This window comes from Acinonyx jubatus, chromosome A1 (genome assembly GCF_027475565.1).
Source record: "Acinonyx jubatus isolate Ajub_Pintada_27869175 chromosome A1, VMU_Ajub_asm_v1.0, whole genome shotgun sequence".
NCBI lineage: Eukaryota > Metazoa > Chordata > Mammalia > Carnivora > Felidae > Acinonyx > Acinonyx jubatus.
The window spans coordinates 19,830,542-19,844,976 of record NC_069380.1 but is presented as its reverse complement, the minus strand read 5'-3'; the positions used below and the strand labels follow the sequence as shown (position 1 = coordinate 19,844,976).

Genomic DNA, 14,435 nt, shown 5'->3' with positions numbered 1-14,435 from the left:
ATGGATGGAAGAAAGGAAGGAATGCCCTCTCTGGGTGCTATAGAATGAGATATATATACTTATTCCATTATCGTGCTATGGCTTAGAATCCAAAACATGCAACAATGCACTTTATCTAAATTAAGGATCTGGGGAGATGTGAAGTAAAACAATTATAGAACTGTAACTATTCTAAAACTGAAAAACTATCCCAGGCCCCAGGGTCAGAAATAAACCCTGCTTTAAAGCAAATTGCCCACTGATAATGGCGGTATGAGTAGCAGTCAGACAAAAAAAAAAAAAAATTTAACAAGCCTCATTCCATTTCAAACATTAACACTAACACATGCCTAAGAGATAATTACTAAGAATTGCATTCATTTCGAAATGTCATTTTCTTTTCTTTAACTTGTAACAACCTATAGCCTATCCTCTATTTTGAACTTAATACAATGCCTAAGACCTTAATAGAAATGTATGGAATTCTGAATTGGTCACAAGGACAGACTTCTGACAGAATCTGCTTATACTTGCTGCAAACGTGCACTTGCTCATGGACAACATAGTCTCTTTCTCAAATTAAGTCGTCGGATTTATTAAGTATTGTATGTAAGAACAAGACTGTTAACAGTGCCCATATTACGCATAAACGAGTGCATGCACTTTTATTAACAATAAATACGACAAGTTTCAATTTTATTAGGCCATATCTTGCATCGTTTCTTTTCTCTTCTGCAGAATTTCATTTGCTACATGTGTCCAGTGCCCAATGACTGATTTATTGTTTTCTCCACAGGAGGAGGGGAGAAGCATTAGGTACCTGGCACCCAGCAAACCCCGGGACGGCAGAGTTATCAGTGGAATTCCTCAAAGTGACAAAGGGCTAGATGAGGGGTTCCTTGCTGGTACAACCAGGTCACAAGCCTAAGAAGGCTTGACGGGTGTGGCTGGCTCCCTCCCCAGGGCCTGCTCTGTTTCCGATCTGGGCTTTGCTGGCCGGGGCACTGCTTCTCCTGGCTCTCTGCAGGACCTCAGGCTCCAGGAATTTGGACCGAGTGGTAGAGACATCGCCGGCAGAGACGGCAGCTGCCAGCTTCCTCCCTGCGCTGTCTTGTGATTCAAAGCAGACTCTGCTCCACTTTTTAAAAAGGGGAGCACGTTAATGCTGGAGACCCACAAGAACAGGATCAAGCAAGGAGACACAACAGTCTGAGGCAAGAGTCCGTGAGTAAGCATGGTGAACCATGGCGGGCAGGGATGTGGTCATGGGGAGCCCAGGAGCACAAGGGGTTGACTGCAGAGTGTCCTTGTGGGAGGTTATAGGAGCTGCAAGAACACTGGCACTGGGTCATTTCACAAATGACCCTGGGCTGGGACCTGCCACCTCCCAACACATACACAGAAAGACGCCCCCCCCACACACACATCCCACCCCTATGGTACTAAGCCATCCAAACACTATATGTGGGCTTGGCTGCAGGAAAAGTTAGTGAAGACAGGATGTTTTTCCACCTTGAACCTTTATCTGAAGTAAACACCATTGAGCCCAATGGCCTTATTTGCAAACGTATAGGAAGTGACTCCGGACGAGGCTTCTCTTGCGCCAATCCTGTCTGATACCAAAGTTAGACAACTTAGCAAAACCTGCTGCAGGCTGTACGTGTGGCATAGTCATTGAAAACACCTTGAACTTTCTCTTCGTTGCATTAATTTCCAGCTAATGCTCTGCTTCTTGGAGAGGTGCCTTTCCTTGGTAGGAGTGATATTGGTATAACTCCGCTCTCCATGAAAGTGCTCTTATTTTATGAGAATAGTTCACATCACAAGCATGTGATATTATAGGTATAATGACCTCGTGTATCAATACCTTCATGTGCATTTCTAGCCTTGGTGTTTTATATACCACTCATGGAAGACCAGGGCTTGAGTCATGTGCTTTCCCCACGTGTTTTCTTTTCCTTGTCTTTTTTTTTTTTTTAATATAGTGAATCAACAACTCCATCACAAGTGCACTCCTTAATCCCCATCTCCGATTTAACCCATCCCCCCACCCATCTCCCCTCTGGTAACCCTCAGTTCTCTATAGTTAAGATGCTGTTTCTTGGTTTGCCTCTCTCTCTCTCTCTCTCTCTCTCTCTCTCTCTGTTTTCCTTTGTTTGTTTGTTTGTTTGTTTCATGAATTCCACAAAGGAGTGAAATCATATGGTATTTGTCTTTCTCTGACTTATTTCACATAGCATAATACTTTCTAGCTCCATCCACGTCATTGCAAATGGCAAGATTGCATTCTTTTTGATGGCTGAATCACATTCCATTGTGTGGTATTTATGTGTACGTGTGTGTGTGTGTGTATCTGTCACATCTTCTTTATCCATTCATCAATTGATGGACACTTGCCCAGGTGTTTTCTTCAATGGTTCCCTGAGTGCCCTAAACCTCATCCTCTCTGTATTTGAAAGACAGTGACAGCCACCTTGGAAAACTGTTGTAATGATTAACTGAGAAAACACAAAGTCCTTTGTAACATACTGTATATTTTTTTATTTTTGTTGATGATCATTATACATAATAGGTATGGCACAGCTACAAGCTGGCTAAATGCCACGAAATATGAGTCAAGTGTACTTCTTACATGTCTTCTCCAACTCAATGGTTTGCTTCTGACCAGACCAGGACCTTGCCCAAGGTCATATATTTAGTAAGTGACGACAAAGCCTCAGCTCACAGTGTAGCCTCCCGGCCCATATTTCTAATGCGGACACAACAGGATGCAGTAGAGGAGCGGGGGGCGGGTGGGCCGGGGTTGGTAGGCAGGGAGGGAGGGGGTGCTGCGGGCACACCTCCCTCGGCCATCGCCAGTCCTGAACACAGACCAGTTCTCTGCGGGGTGGGACTTTCTGCCTCACCCTGGTCTCTTCCGTCTACACTGCAGGAAGATTCCCTGCCTCCATGCAGCCGGCCCTGTTCACGCTCTTCCTGCTTCACACCTGGCTCCGTGGAGGACAGGGCGACCTCCGTGAGGACCTGACCTTGCTGAAGACCGAGCTTGCGCTTCGCCTCTACCAGGGTGCAGCGGCCCCTAGAAATGAAACCAACGTTGTCATTTCTCCCGCTGGCGTGTCCCTTGCTCTGGAAATCCTGCAGTTTGGAGCCCAAGGGAACACCGGCCGGCAGCTGGCCGAGGCCCTGGGTTACACCGTCCATGGTAAGAGGGCTGCTCGTGCCCCTGTTTGCTCTGCTGCTCCCACTCAGGCTGCCTCAGGAGGTGGGGTGTTCCCGAATCCAGTGGCTGGTGCTGGATGACCACCAGTGGAGAAGGGTGACCGCCTGGCAAGAATGCAGCAGACGGCATTCGGACTTCGCACTGTAGTCCCCATGATGATCTTTGAGTTTCTCTTCTAAACTTAGGTTCCATGCCAATTTTTCTTATATATATTTTTAATGTTTTTATTTATTTTTGAGAGAGAGACAGACAGAGCGCAAGTGGGGGGAGGGGCAGAGAGAGGGAGACATAGAATCCGTAGCAGGCTCCAGGCTCTGAGCCCAACACAGGGCTCGAACTCATGGAGCGTAAGATCATGATCTGAACCAAAGCTGGATGTTTAACCGACTGAGCCATCCAGGGGCCCCTCCATGGCAGTTTTTCCAATTTCATGTCACAAGCCCTTCTGCAGTGCCTACCAGGTGCCAGGAAATGTCCGAAGCGCCTTCCAAGTAGTAATTTAATTGTTACGACAACAAAATTGCCATTATGTCTTCTGATGCTCAGAGAAACCACATACAATTGCTAGCCCTGGATATGTGATGGAATTATATCATCATCCCTATTTTATTTTTTTAAGTTTATTTATTTTGACAGAGAGACAGAGAGAGCAAGCAGGGGAGGGGCAGAGAGAGAGGGAGAGAGAATCTCAAGCAGGCTCCACACTGTCAGCGAGGAGCCCGACACGGGGCTCAAACCCACAAACTGTGAAATCATGACCTGAGCTGAAACCAAGAGTCAGACGCTTAACCAACTGAACCACCCAGGCTCTCCCATCCCTATTTTATAGATGAGCCAATAGGCACAGAGAGTTTACACGACTTGCCCAAGGTCACATAGCTAGTAAGTTGCAGATTTGGGACTCAAGCTCAGGTTAAGGTCAACCAGGTTGAGGTCAACCTAGCTTGCACTCAGGGCATCCGGCTCAAAACCTGGCCTCGGAACCAACCTACCAACTCCATGCGAACACACACACTCACGCACATCGCTTTTCCTTCTCTTAGAATAAGATACCAATAAAAAAGGATGGGCATTAGCCTTGTATAAATCAATATGTTTTAGGAAATCCAAGAACGAATACCAACACAGTGCTGGTGAGAGCTTCCTTTGAGCTAGAAGCTCGGGGTGGCAGGTAAAGTTTAATGCTGAAGACACCAGGTCACAAGGCACCAGTCATGCGTCCAGTTCCCCCCACCCCATCCACATCCTGTCCCCTGCCCAAACAACTCTCGTGACCCTGCTGGCTGGCTTGATTTTTCTCAGCAAGAATATCACAGAAATGCATATATCCCTGGTCTTCTTCTTCAGCCACATGAGATCGGCTGCAGTGCTGATTCAAGAACTCAGTTCTTGAATGATGCGGTTCAAGAACTCAGCATCCAGACAGATAAGGAAAGCTCTGAACGCGAGCAGGTCAGTCTCACAGGAACGATGCACACAGAAAGACACCCTCGTGCCGTGCAGCAAGTGTATTTATGTGACATAAATTAGCACAGGGCAGGGAATGATTTATTCCACTGGCTGAACAGAAAGACGCCCCGGAAGACATGCCATCTGAGCTGGGTCATGAAGAACAAATAGGCGTGTGAAAGAGAGACAGGCGTTTCTGCCTTAAAAGAGAGACTCACAAAAGTCACAACTGGGGGGAAAGTGAGAAATGCAAGTGTGGCTATCCTCCAGAGAAAGGGAACTGATTCCAGTTGATTCTTTGTTGTCAAGTATAGTCAGGGTCCCTGGCTAACCGAATATGATGATTAACAGGGTTTCCATAGACCCCATTCGAGAATTACCAAATGTGAGGAATGCTTAGCAGTCAAACTCTGTGGAACATGATCCCACCATTTTTCTTACTCATAAACTGCTTTGTTATCTTATAGAACCGTGGTTCATTATTATGAACAGAGATGTCCAACTTCCAGAGTTCCAGTTAAGAGAGTACCCCCGTAGTCTGGTTTGACCCAACATAGCTCAGAGAATCATGTGCACTGTTTAAAACAACCCAGCAGTGCCCGCTACCTGCCTAGGTCCAGCCTTCCTTTCAAAAGTCAATACAGACCAGTAAAATGTATAAAAAGCAGGATCCAAAGCAACGCTAGGGTCTTGAGGCATCTTTCCAGTTTAATCAACAGGAAGACCTATCCACATCTGCAGTGGGACACATCAGCACTGTCTTCTTCTCACTGTGTTTCTAGCCAATACGTGACAACCAGGAGCTTTGCTACGGTTCCCACCTGCGGGTCAGACAGGCACAGCATGAGACTCAGAACAGACCCCAGGGGTATCTACAAGGATCACCTTTGCTTTCACCGCACAAGACACAATTTCCTGATGTTCCAACTTCTAAGGAGTTCTGGTGCTTTCCTAGGTAAATTGATGAGAACACTTTAAGCTTTCTAGCTTTCTATTAAGCATAAGAATAATGCTAGGAAGAGGCCTCAGAAATGAAGGTAGCCTGGTTCTTGGGAAAGAGTTCTGTTTGATGATAATATGAATTTCACTTTTACGGTTATTATGGCATTTGATCCTCATAGAAACCACATACATTAATTAATAACCCCAATTTTACAAATGAGACAAGAGGCTAACAGTTTGGCAAGCCTCTGCAGGTGGAAGAGACAGGAGTCAGGTCCCAGATTCTCTGACCCCAAATCCCATGTTCTTTCCAAAATTCCTTCATCCTACTCTAAGTCACTGAGCAGAAGCATAAAGGTATAAGGACATTGTCATTTCTATTTTTCATCAGAGATATCCTCATTATTCCCGCAGCTCAACCAAACCCTCTGACATCATCCTCAACTCAGGCCTCTTGTAATTCTCAGGCAAGTAAAACATTAGCATCGCTGTTTGTAGTTTGAGAATTTTATAGTCATGAACTTTACAAAGTCAGATTCAGTGTCACGTTCAGGAAGCTCAGTTCAACACATTGATTCAAAAGGAAGGCGCTCTCCACACTGGGCTCACAAATGAGTTAGAAGGCTCAGCCGCAGCAAGAGAAATTCATGAGAAAACATCATGTCTTCTTCTAGCACTTTCCTCCCATTCTGTGTGCATCCCAGGGACCTTCTCCTCAACCTTCCACACCGCCCTCATCACAGTGCTGATGGAGTGCAGCACCCAAGGGTTTTCTTCTTTCTGCTTCCTTTCTTCCCAGACCCTTGTAAGATCTACCTGACCAGCCCTCCAGCAAGAAAGACGCTCTCTGGCGGGGCAGGGAGAGGAATTAAGCCAGCAGTGACAGGTTCCTCTTTCCAAGGCTGCTGGGGAGGAACAGTCTGTAGCCTGTCATCCCTCAAAGAACAGCTGGTCCCCTGGCTCAGATTGGGTGAGAGGGCAGAAGGGAGGTCACGCTACACTATGGACCGGTGAAACATCTCACTTCGTTCCTGCAAGATGGTCAACATTTTACAGAGACATGATTCTATAAATACATATGACCTTCCTCAGTAGAGGAAAACCTGACAAGTATTATTTTCATCCATTTCTTTGCTCATTAAAATAAAAGCAAAGGAGTCAGGCTGCAAATCATGAGATACACAACCCGAGTCTGTTTTTTACAGTCGTGGATTCTAAGAAGCAGCTTTGGTAGTGAAAGTTTTCTGGGCAAGTGAAATCTGTCCACAGCTGTGGGCTGCAGCCCGGTGGCTGGGCGCCCCGGCCAGGGTGTATTGGGGGCATCTGTGCCCCTTCAGAGAAGTTCTGCCAGGCAACTTGGGGCTCTGCTGCTGTCCCCTGAGCGGGCCTCTGAGACATGAAGGGTGTTGGAGTGGATGGGCCCCAAGCCAGGTCAGAGATCCATTCCAACAGGTGCCCTGGGCGAGGGACAGGACAGTGCAGGAAGAAGGGACAAAGTGTGGGGGTAGATTTGTGGATAACCACAGAGCTGTGCCTAAGAGGAAGGAGAGGCAAGGAGGAGCAGGGAAGGGCCATGTTCCAGAGGCAGCCTGCACAGGAAGGGGACCTGACTGCTGGAAATGCCCAGCTTCCATGTGTCAGGAGAGAGAAGCTTGGGATGCTCAGCTGTGCCCTGACTCACCAGTGGGCGAGAGGCCCTGCTCCAGCTCCAGATTTCCTCCTAGGGGAGAATAAAAGCCACAGATTGTAAATACTATCTTGAAAAAGAAGTCCACTATTGATTATGGAGAGAAGGAAGAAATCTCCTATGTAAGTAGTAAATATAAGTCCAGCCAACCCCCGCCCCAAGAAGGTGGGAACTATTGACTCTCTCAGATGCTTATTATTTCCTCAACATTCTTCTAGGTTCTTGGTGACATTAATAGCACAAGCTGTCCGCTGGGTCTCAGGGAGCAGGGGGTTGGGAGGTGCTCTTACCTTTCCTCTGTGTTCCTCGAATCGATAGCATAGTTCTGAAAGAGGCCACATCTGAATGTCCCTCAGACTTATGACATGCAGTTGTGGGAACGGATCTAAGGCCCTGAACAAGATACAGTGACAATTGGTCTGTCACTGTTATTTATGACATTCCCCATAAATCGATTGACTTCTTAAATATTTGAAGCCCCCTCACCCTGCACACCAGACCCGCAGTTTTGCCAGCTCTCTGTATTCTAGTGCCCTCAACATCTCTGTCTCAAGAAGTTAAGGAGGAATAGCCTCTGGGATATTGGTGGTATTTTTCTATTTGACTTCATCACAGCCTGATTTCTTTCTGATCTTGCATGGCTTCCCCCCACCTCTCAGCTCTTAATCTATGATTCGGGATAATTCCTGAGCAATTGAGTTCTGATTTATCCAAATTGGCTGTAACTGGTAGATGAGCCTTGTGAAACAAGAGTGGTACCTGCCGGGGCCCCATTTCAGTGCAGTGTGCAAAGAGAGACAGGGCGAACTCCTTACTTATGCTCACCGCTGTCAATTTATCCCAACACCTTTTTCACAGACCAGAGGGTGAAACAGTTCTTACACACTGTTTACGCCACCCTGCCCAACTCCGGACGAGGCACTAAAATGGAGCTGGCCTGCACTCTTTTCGTGCAAGCAGGAACGCCCCTCTCCCCCTGCTTTGTGGAACAGATCTCCCAGTGGGCCAACAGCAGCCTGGAGCCAGCCAACCTCAGGGAACCCAACAGCACCAGCATCGGGGTCAACGAATGGGCCTCCAGGCAGATGGCAGGTAAAAGAAACCATCCAGTTTAGTGAGGCTGATTTCAGAGCGCTATAAACACAGATACCAAGCATTGCTGGTCAGAAGCCACATGGGTGGAGACTCAGGCCACCCTCGATTGCAACAGAAGTCTGTCCTCTTGGGAGACCCTACCCTTAAGTGCGGTGCTCTATGAAGCAAGCAAAGCTGACCTTTGGCCCCCTCTGCCCATCCCCCACCCACCCACACAGCAGGGGGCTCTTCAGAGCCTCCCACCTCCAGGGGAGCCCTGCAGGCTTTGTTCTGTGCACCTGTTCCCCTCAGGGGAATCCCCCCCACCGAGCTCTGCTGTCACCTACAATTAACACCCTGCGACAGCAAAATGCAGTGGGAGCCAGAAAACTTCTTGGAATTTAGCTTCAGGAAATGATTCAAGGGAAGAAAAAGTTATATATAATAAGATGCTTAGCCCAGGGTTAGGGTTACCGAAGAAAAAGACTTAGAAATAACTTAACCCCCCAGCCATTAGGAATGATCCCATTAATTACAGCTCCCGCATATCATGTAGTTGTAATTATTAAAGGTGGTGAAAATCTATTACACTCACTGGGGTTCCATTTATTGACTTATAGCGTTTTTCCTAAGTGCTCTGTGTTCATTATGTCTGTTCACCCTCACAGTTGTCCTAGGAGATAGGTGCTGTTACTAGTGACTTGTTCACAGATAGAGGAACTGAGGCACGGAGAGCTACGCCTGCTGCCCGGGGCCCAGGATCCCTTAGAGCCAGGATCCTAAGTCAGCCGGTCTGCCTCTGGCATCCCTGAACATTACAAAGGCTACACAGAAACAGGGAGAATGTTTAAGACCCAGTGTTGTTTAAAACACAGAATAGAAGGTGATGTGTACTTTATGACTGAACTGAGAACAACATGTGGGTGGCCAAGGAGCACAGAGCTGCAGCGCAAATATGAAGATGTTCATTGATAGCTCAGTTGTCTCCAGCGTTTCATAATGTCTTCCCAGTTTACTTAAAAAATGTTTAATTCCCTGTCTCGGCTCATTGTGCTGCTGGGGTAGGGGCGTGGGGAGGGGGGGCGGTTAGGCAAAGCCACACAGTTAGCTGCCGTCAACCCTCTGGGGTGAGTGTCCTCCACAGAAGAGGGGCAGCCAGGAAGAGCCTGAAGCTCTGGGGCCAGGCCGCTTGGGTTCAAACCCAAGGTTTCTGTCTTGAGCAGCCGGGCGGATGGTGGCTTTGCCACTCACAAGTGTGTGACCTGGGACAGCTTCTCCAAGCCTTGGTGCCCCAATCTGTAAAATTAGGAATAACAACAGAACTGGTCAGAGGAGTCAGTGAGGGTTTGTTCAAGCATTTAGAACAGAGCCTGGCACAATGTGTGTTTTTATTAATAAAGGGCTGGGGCAGTAGTCAGCCTGCCCTCTTCTCTCTGGTGACGCGTGGAATCTCAAGAGCATGCCCTGGATGTTGCTGTCTAAGCAAAGGCTCTGTCAGGGATGAGGCCCAGCAGCTGGGGTAGCGGGATTTGCAGGGAGGGTGGGAGGGACACAGCGCAGTGGCCCCCACCCCAGCGCCCTGTGCCTCCCAGGAGTCCACCTGAGCAGTGCGTGTCTAACAGCCCTAGGAAATAGCCGCTTCAGACAACCTGCTCGGAAAAGGATAAAAGCACGGTCTTCAACAACAGCTAGTTATAGACACCACGGTTCTGCAGGTGCAAACCCAACCTCGGGGATGCCCCAGCACCCTCCAGGGCAGGTGCACGGGTCTCAGCCGCACGATGGCTCTCCTGCTTGCAGGTGACAACCCGGGTGGCCTGACATGGGAGCGCGGTGGCGGTGCATTTCCCCAGCTGGCACTTGTGAGCACCATGTCCTTCCAGAGCACTTGGCGGCAGAGATTCTCCTCCAGGGACACTCAGCTCCTGCCTTTCACCTGTGCCCCGGGCCTCGTCCTCCAAGTCCCCATGATGTACCAAATGGCCGAGGTCAACTACGGTGAGCTCCTTCCCACCTGTGGGCCCTCTTAAGTGACGGGAACAAGGGAACAATGTGGGCGGAGAGAGGGGGGCCACGTCTGCTCTAGAAGGACCCGCGGAGTGTCTCAGCCTTCCCTCTGCAGTGAGATGTGTGTGCAGTAAGGAGAGCCCCAGGGGCCCGAGGACCCAGAGAGGAGGGTGAGGAAGCAGAGGGGGAAGAGAAATCCAATCTCACGCTTGACATTTCCCTCTGCACCTAGTAAGAGGTGTTAGTGTAAAACCAAAACTGTTTGAATGGAACCACCCCACCCTCGGCAGGCAACCGCATAAAATGAATAGCCACTTGGTGCTAAGAAAGGGCAAAAGATGGAGAGTTCAGTTTAGATGGCTCTCGAGAGGGCGCCCACGCGGGCTTGACATTGTCCTTCCGCCTTGCCTGGATGGTTGCTCATCCCAGCCCCTTGAGGGTGCAGGTGCCCTGAGTGCGGGCCAGCGAGCACCAGGGGAGAGGGGGCCCAGCCCCGAAGGCTGGCTCCAGGTGTGGACACCGCCGTGGGGCCCCCACAAGGCAAGGGGAGAAGGGACCCGGCCACCTGTCCCCACACACCTCTCTCACAGCCCTTGTTTGCAGGCTCAGCCTTTCCAGCTGTGGGATTAATTCTGTTCTCATGCAGGGAAAAGTCACTGAGACTTAAAACACTGTTTCGGGAACTCTGGCACTTAGAAAACTCACAACCTTCCTGCTTCAATTTCATGCAGGACATGTTGTGAGTGCTTTTATTCGTTTGTTTATCCTGCCAGTAACTATTAACTGAGGTCAAGTAAGGGGAGCGTAGAGGAAGGTCAATTGGATATGTAAATATATATTTATGACTATTATAGTTCTTGTGCCTAATGTTTTCCTGTCGCTGCTATGACTCATGCTGGTTGATCTGTCAGCTGCGTAACACTTCCCAATTTTATATGATATCTGGGTTCAGAGCTTTTGTTGAAAGAAAGATCTGGCTCAAAGAGCCTGGGTCCCCACATGGTCACAAAAGGCCAGGATTGGAATGGCTTCCCCTTTAAGACAGTAGATGGCTCTCCCACGTGCCATCATCCCCACTGTGTCCAGCCGATGCAAGCCCTGTGAAGGTATCATTAGAAATTCTAGGTCCTGGGGCGCCTGGGTGGCTCAGTCTGTTAAGTGGCCGACTTCGGCTCAGGTCATGAACTCGCGGTCCGTGAGTTCGAGCCCCGCGTCGGGCTCTGTGCTGACAGCTCAGAGCCTGGAGCCTGTTTCGGATTCTGTGTCTCCCTCTCTCTGACCCTCCCCCATTCATGCTCTGTCTCTCTCTGTCTCAAAAATAAATAAACGTTAAAAAAAAAAGAGTTTAAAAAAAAAAAAAGAAATTCTAGGTCCTAAGATCAGAAAAGGTGACTAACAGTCTTTGACCTCGAACTGCTTCCTGAAGGTGAGGTAGACAGCCTGTTAATAAAACGTACGGTTCCCAGTTCTGTGAGCTGGCCCTTCCCAGGGTCTGGCACTGTTTAGTTCCCTGTCTCCTGGGACAGAACTAATAATGCTCCATCCACTGAACCCCCAGGCCAGTTCCAGGACCCTGCAGGCCATCAGGTGGGGGTGCTGGAGCTGCCTTACCTGGGAAACACAGTGAGTCTGCTCTTGGTTCTGCCGCGTGACAAAGACACCCCGCTGAGCCACGTTGAGCCACACCTCACAGCCAGCATCATCCACATCTGGACCTCCAGCCTCAGGCGAGCCAGAATGGACGTGTTCCTGCCCAGGTAAGTGGCTGTGTCATCCTTCTGGGGTGCTCTGCAGCCTAATCCTGTTGGCCAGGCCTGGATCAGAGAACCCAGGTGGTCGGACTCTGGGGTCTGTCCTTAACCACTGGGCCAACTTGTCTAATGTGCCCTGAGAGGTTAGGCCAAGGGGGAGTTACCCTAGAGTGTGGGTCCAGGTCAGAGTCTCTGCTGACTAGTTCATGATGCAGACGGAACAGAGTTAATTTCCTGGGTCTTCTCAAGAGAAGATATTCTGTGTTCACTGGGCCAGACTGCAGGCTCCAGGTCTCATGCCACAACCAGTTCTCTGAACAGGGAAAGAAAAGCCATGAAGTTACCTTGGAGGAATGTGCCCCAAATCTTATCACATCCTAAGAGTATACAACTGTCATTTTTCCAAAACCAAAGAGGCAAGGTAGTTTATGTAATTGAGCAAATAACCAAGATAATTCTGACTGGAAGGCAAATTAAAGCATAAAAATTCAAGACTTTTAGTCTCTATGCTGAAGGTTCTCATTCTTTGTAAATAGAGGTGAGCCATTCTTTGAGAAAATCCAATAGGTGCAAATGCAAATTGTCAAAAAGTTAAATGATGGTTCTAGATTTTGCTTTTCCAAAGCAAAACCTACTTGGAAAACTCATTACTTTACAAAGAATTCCTTTTTGAACTTCTTTAAGTGACAAGCTTCTCTGGCACATTTGAAACCAGAGTAAACCTGTAATTAATTTGTAGACCAGCATTAAGTGAGAAATGTTATCCCAGGGCTCAGTATGTGGATTCTTCATGCTCCTTCCTGCTGGCTGCCACCACCTGCTCTGTTGACCAGGCCCTCAGCAGCACTGAGCCAGAGGCCTTGGCAGAGCTCTTTTGAGCAGTTAAAAATAAGTCCAGACACTGAAATAAAAACACACAAGGAGAGACCCAGTGAGTTAAGGGCCAAGGTCTAGAGTGGGATCTGGCATAACCAGAAGGTGAACGTAACTCTATGATAAAGTTTATGTCTCTCCAAACCAAATGCTTGGACCTCAAATGAAGGCACAAAGACAAGAAATTTCAACAGATCTCTCTGGCATGGAAAAGAAGCAACCTTCATCTTTCTGTCATATTTGAGAGAAGCTCAGCGAAGGAAGAGAAGCTTTCAATGTTAAAAGTAGGGAGACAGTGCGACCTGGTGCAGGAAATTTGTCGGAATCTTTTCAGAATTAGGAGACAGATGGCTGGCCTCATTCTGGAGCAGCTGCTGTAAGGAAGAGTCCCCAGGAAAGTGCCCAGCTCGTTTGCAAGTCCTCCGCTGTCTCTGATGCCACCTGTAGAGCTCGCAGCGTTGAGGAATGATGCCGAAAGACCCAGAAGACAGGGATGGGATGGGAAGGCAAAGATCATAGTAACACAGCATCAGTTAACACTTGTTAAAAAAATGTTTGGTTACCATAATTTATCTCCCTAATGCTATCAAGCCTGACATCCAAGAAGGATAGAAGGTATTAGGAAAATGAGGCTGTTTCACAAAGCCAAACTCGCCAAGCAAAGAAACCAGCTTCAAAATCCTTTAAGGAATAAATAGAGAAAGAATTTCAACTATCTTAGGTCTAAATCTGGGTACAAAACTTTGGACCGTGGTCGACCAGGTCAACTTTTGGGCAAGAATTTACCTCTAGTTCTGCAAATCATTCATTCCTAATTTAATATGATCTGCTTTATAGTTACCCTGCATTTTTCATTTAGCAAGAGCAAACACTTTTGCACACTGTGGGTAGTGGTGCAAATATCGTGTGGCGGTGAGGTGAGCCTTAGGATTAAGCTTCACCAACGGTGTATCCATAGATTCTGGATGAATTATGATATCTAGCCTCTGAGGTAATATTTTATTTATGAAGAAGTGAAATAAAATGTATGGGGACAATTAGTCTTCATTAGGGACCTTAGTATACCAAAAGAATAAGCAAGAAAGCCAACAATGAGTGTTAACAAGGGTCATTTGTATCCATAATAATGTAATGCCTCACAAGAAAGACTAATAATGTCAAATATATATTTGTTTAATGAATAAAATGCTTGGTTATTAGATCAACATAGTAGGATGCTAAGCATGAGCATTTTTTTCTCATAATAGAAGTGATGTATTTTTTTATTGAAGTATAACTGATGTATAGTGTTATATTAGTTTCGGGTGTACAGTATAACAAATCAGCAATTCTTTATATTTACTCAGTGTTCATTGTAAGTGTACTTTTAATCCCCTTTATCTATTTCACCCATCCCCCCCCCCCCCCACTTCCCCTCTGGCAACTGCCAGCGTGTTCTCTGTACTTCAGA

The 14,435-nt window shown here is 47.6% G+C and overlaps 1 protein-coding gene and 1 long non-coding RNA gene across 3 annotated transcripts in view; one reads left to right on the top strand and one right to left on the bottom strand.

Annotated features, from left to right (window-relative positions):
* The first annotated feature begins 938 nt into the window (after positions 1 to 938).
* Positions 939 to 14,435, top strand: part of SERPINE3 (serpin family E member 3) — a 33,525-nt gene continuing 20,028 nt past the window's right edge. The window contains exons 1-5 of one of the 2 annotated variants that reach the window (XM_027064773.2): positions 939 to 1,203; positions 2,912 to 3,184; positions 8,139 to 8,372; positions 10,155 to 10,352; positions 11,920 to 12,118. In XM_027064773.2, the coding sequence (XP_026920574.1) occupies positions 2,929 to 3,184; positions 8,139 to 8,372; positions 10,155 to 10,352; positions 11,920 to 12,118 (887 nt within the window). In that variant the 5' untranslated portion in view covers positions 939 to 1,203; positions 2,912 to 2,928. Of the gene's footprint in view, positions 1,208 to 2,911; positions 3,185 to 8,138; positions 8,373 to 10,154; positions 10,353 to 11,919; positions 12,119 to 14,435 lie in introns of both variants that reach the window. The other variant, XM_027064772.2, reaches the window with a different exon arrangement.
* Positions 2,502 to 14,338, bottom strand: LOC128314003 (uncharacterized). The gene is made up of 6 exons (XR_008295283.1): positions 13,288 to 14,338; positions 12,277 to 12,425; positions 11,973 to 12,175; positions 7,571 to 7,673; positions 7,275 to 7,313; positions 2,502 to 3,058 (listed from the first exon to the last, which is right to left on the bottom strand). It is a non-coding gene; the product is annotated as an uncharacterized LOC128314003 (long non-coding RNA).